This window comes from Elaeis guineensis, chromosome 4 (genome assembly GCF_000442705.2).
Source record: "Elaeis guineensis isolate ETL-2024a chromosome 4, EG11, whole genome shotgun sequence".
NCBI lineage: Eukaryota > Viridiplantae > Streptophyta > Magnoliopsida > Arecales > Arecaceae > Elaeis > Elaeis guineensis.
This window is the reverse complement of record NC_025996.2, coordinates 4514640-4516908: the sequence shown is the minus strand read 5'-3', so window position 1 is coordinate 4516908 and position 2269 is coordinate 4514640. Positions and strand designations below refer to the sequence as shown.

The window sequence follows — 2269 nt, the reverse complement described above, 5'->3', positions numbered from 1 at the left end:
TAATAGATAGTAATTGAAAAATTAATTTTTGACAAGGAAACGTAAAGTTGTTGATAATTTTGATAATTAAATATAACTTATAAAAATTAATATAATAGGATATGTTTGATGGGAAAGCATTCATTATTAGAAATAAAGAGTTTTTTTGTGCGTGCAACAATAGTGCTCTAAAAGTATTTTCAATTTTAGTTCAAAATTATTGGTCAAGTGTTTGGATTTTCTGCACTTCAATCTTGACACCACAATTCTACGTTATTATGGATAGCTATCATGTCATCTATTTTAAAATCTAAAAACTCTAGTATACCTTAAAAATATATTTAGATACTTATTAGTGCAATATATGATGCATTACAGAGATAAAAGAGTGCTGTGTATTTTCTAAATGGATAATTTGGCAGCTATCTACCGTGACATCATATTTTACGATACAAAAATTGCACTGCAAAAAATTCCGATCCAATTGGTGCATCAATACCGTTCTCCAGCATTGGTTGCAACAAGATGGCCAACAAGTTCAATGATGTTAATTATCGATGCTTTCTTTAGCTTTTTTTTTTCAATCATAAAATGTAAATTCGCACAGCTTCAGTCTCGACAAACAGCCAAAACATCATAAATCGATCAAACAAAAATCATGCCCAGTTGGTCGCATTTAATACTTTTGCAATTATCCGTCGCTAGTACTTGGGAGATGTTCACACGTGCTTGGTTACAAAGAGTAAGATACCGCGGTGATTTGTTACTGTGAAGTTCTTGGGATAGAAACTGAAATCAAGTAAGATTGTTAGCCAGTTAGACATTGAAGAGATTGAATTTACCGCCCAAAATGGGGTATTTTATATAAATGCTCCGAAACATCACTACATATGACATTACTGGTTAACGAATTATTATATTATTAGAAACATACTATTTTTCCCCGAAAAAAGGTAAGAAAGGAGAAAGAGACGACATAATAGCTACTTAATAACGATAAAGTGGCCAAATTAAGATGGCCATGCAACGTACGAACTGTCCGCTTTAATGTGCTCCTCCAATGACCCCTCCACCAAAGCCTCCGCCACCTCCACCGCCACCTCCAAATCCTCCTCCGATCCCGCCTCCCTTCCCAAAGCCGCCACCCTTGCCAAAGCCTCCACCAACACCACCGCCACCGCCGAAACCTCCACCACCACCGCCTCCTCCTCCTCCACCTATTCCCCCACCTTTGCCGAATCCTCCACCAGCGCCACCTCCCTCACCGAAACCATGTCCACCGCCCTCACCCCCTCCAAGTCCACCACCTCCACAACCTCCTTCGCCACCGCCAGCACCACCGCCGAGTCCACCACCTTCACCACCGCCAAGTCCACCACCCTTTCCGATTCCACCACCTATCCCACCACCTTTTCCAAAACCACCACCGGCACCACCGCCAAGTCCACCGCCCTTTCCGATTCCGCCACCTAGACCACCACCTTTTCCATAACCACCACCAGCACCACCGCCAAGTCCACCTCCCTTTCCAATCCCGCCACCTAAACCACCACCTTTTCCAAACCCACCACCAGCACCACCACCAAGTCCACCACCCTTTCCAATCCCGCCACCGAAACCGCCACCTTTTCCAAACCCACCACCTGCACCTCCGCCGGCACCACCACCAGCACCGCCACCGCCGCCAAATCCACCTCCCCCACCAAACCCACCACCTTCACCACCGCCAAGCCCACCACCCTTTCCAAATCCACCACCTACACCGCCGCCCTTACCGAACCCAAGCTTCCCACGCTTTTTCTTCCACAAAAACTTCTCCTCTCCATCACCACTCGCCAATTCCCTCCCCAGTGCACTCACCACCAGGCCACTCAAACAGAGCAGCACCACCAAGAACACCGCCCACCTACTCCCTCTACCCATATTCTTACGATTTGTTGCTTGCTACCCAATTGCGTCTGGCCAAACCGGAGGCCTCGAGCCCTCCTCTTATAGGCCGGGGCACACTAAATGAACCCAACGGTGCGTGGCTCCCTCGTTGAGGTCAAGGACCGAGCGTATTGAAGGCCACGCGTTTTAGTGGTTGGCCATGAGAGGGACGCCAAGGTTGCGACCAGCTTGATTTAATGAGGGGTAGAGGGGCAGAAGGCACTTCGAAGCTTTTTGAAGCCCTTTGCAGGTTGGCATCGATCGCATCCACTGGTGTACGAGCCAGCTCACATGCTCCCCACATGGCTCATAAATCCGGCATCTCTTTGTTTAGGTCGTCGCCTTCGCTTGGCATGGTCCT

At 47.0% G+C, this 2269-nt stretch overlaps 1 protein-coding gene across 1 annotated transcript; it reads right to left on the bottom strand.

Annotated features, from left to right (window-relative positions):
• Window positions 1-816: 816 nt before the first annotated feature.
• On the bottom strand, window positions 817-2031 carry LOC140857073 (uncharacterized). The gene has a single exon (XM_073255348.1). The coding sequence runs from the start codon at window positions 1900-1902 to the stop codon at window positions 1024-1026; it is 879 nt and encodes a 292-aa protein (XP_073111449.1). The 5' UTR covers window positions 1903-2031; the 3' UTR covers window positions 817-1023.
• Between the last annotated feature and the right edge of the window lie 238 nt (window positions 2032-2269).

Excerpts from the sequence above, each read along its gene's own strand:
- LOC140857073 (XM_073255348.1), bottom strand. The coding sequence starts at position 1,902 with ATGGGTAGAGGGAGTAGGTGGGCGGTGTTCTTGGTGGTGCTGCTCTGT.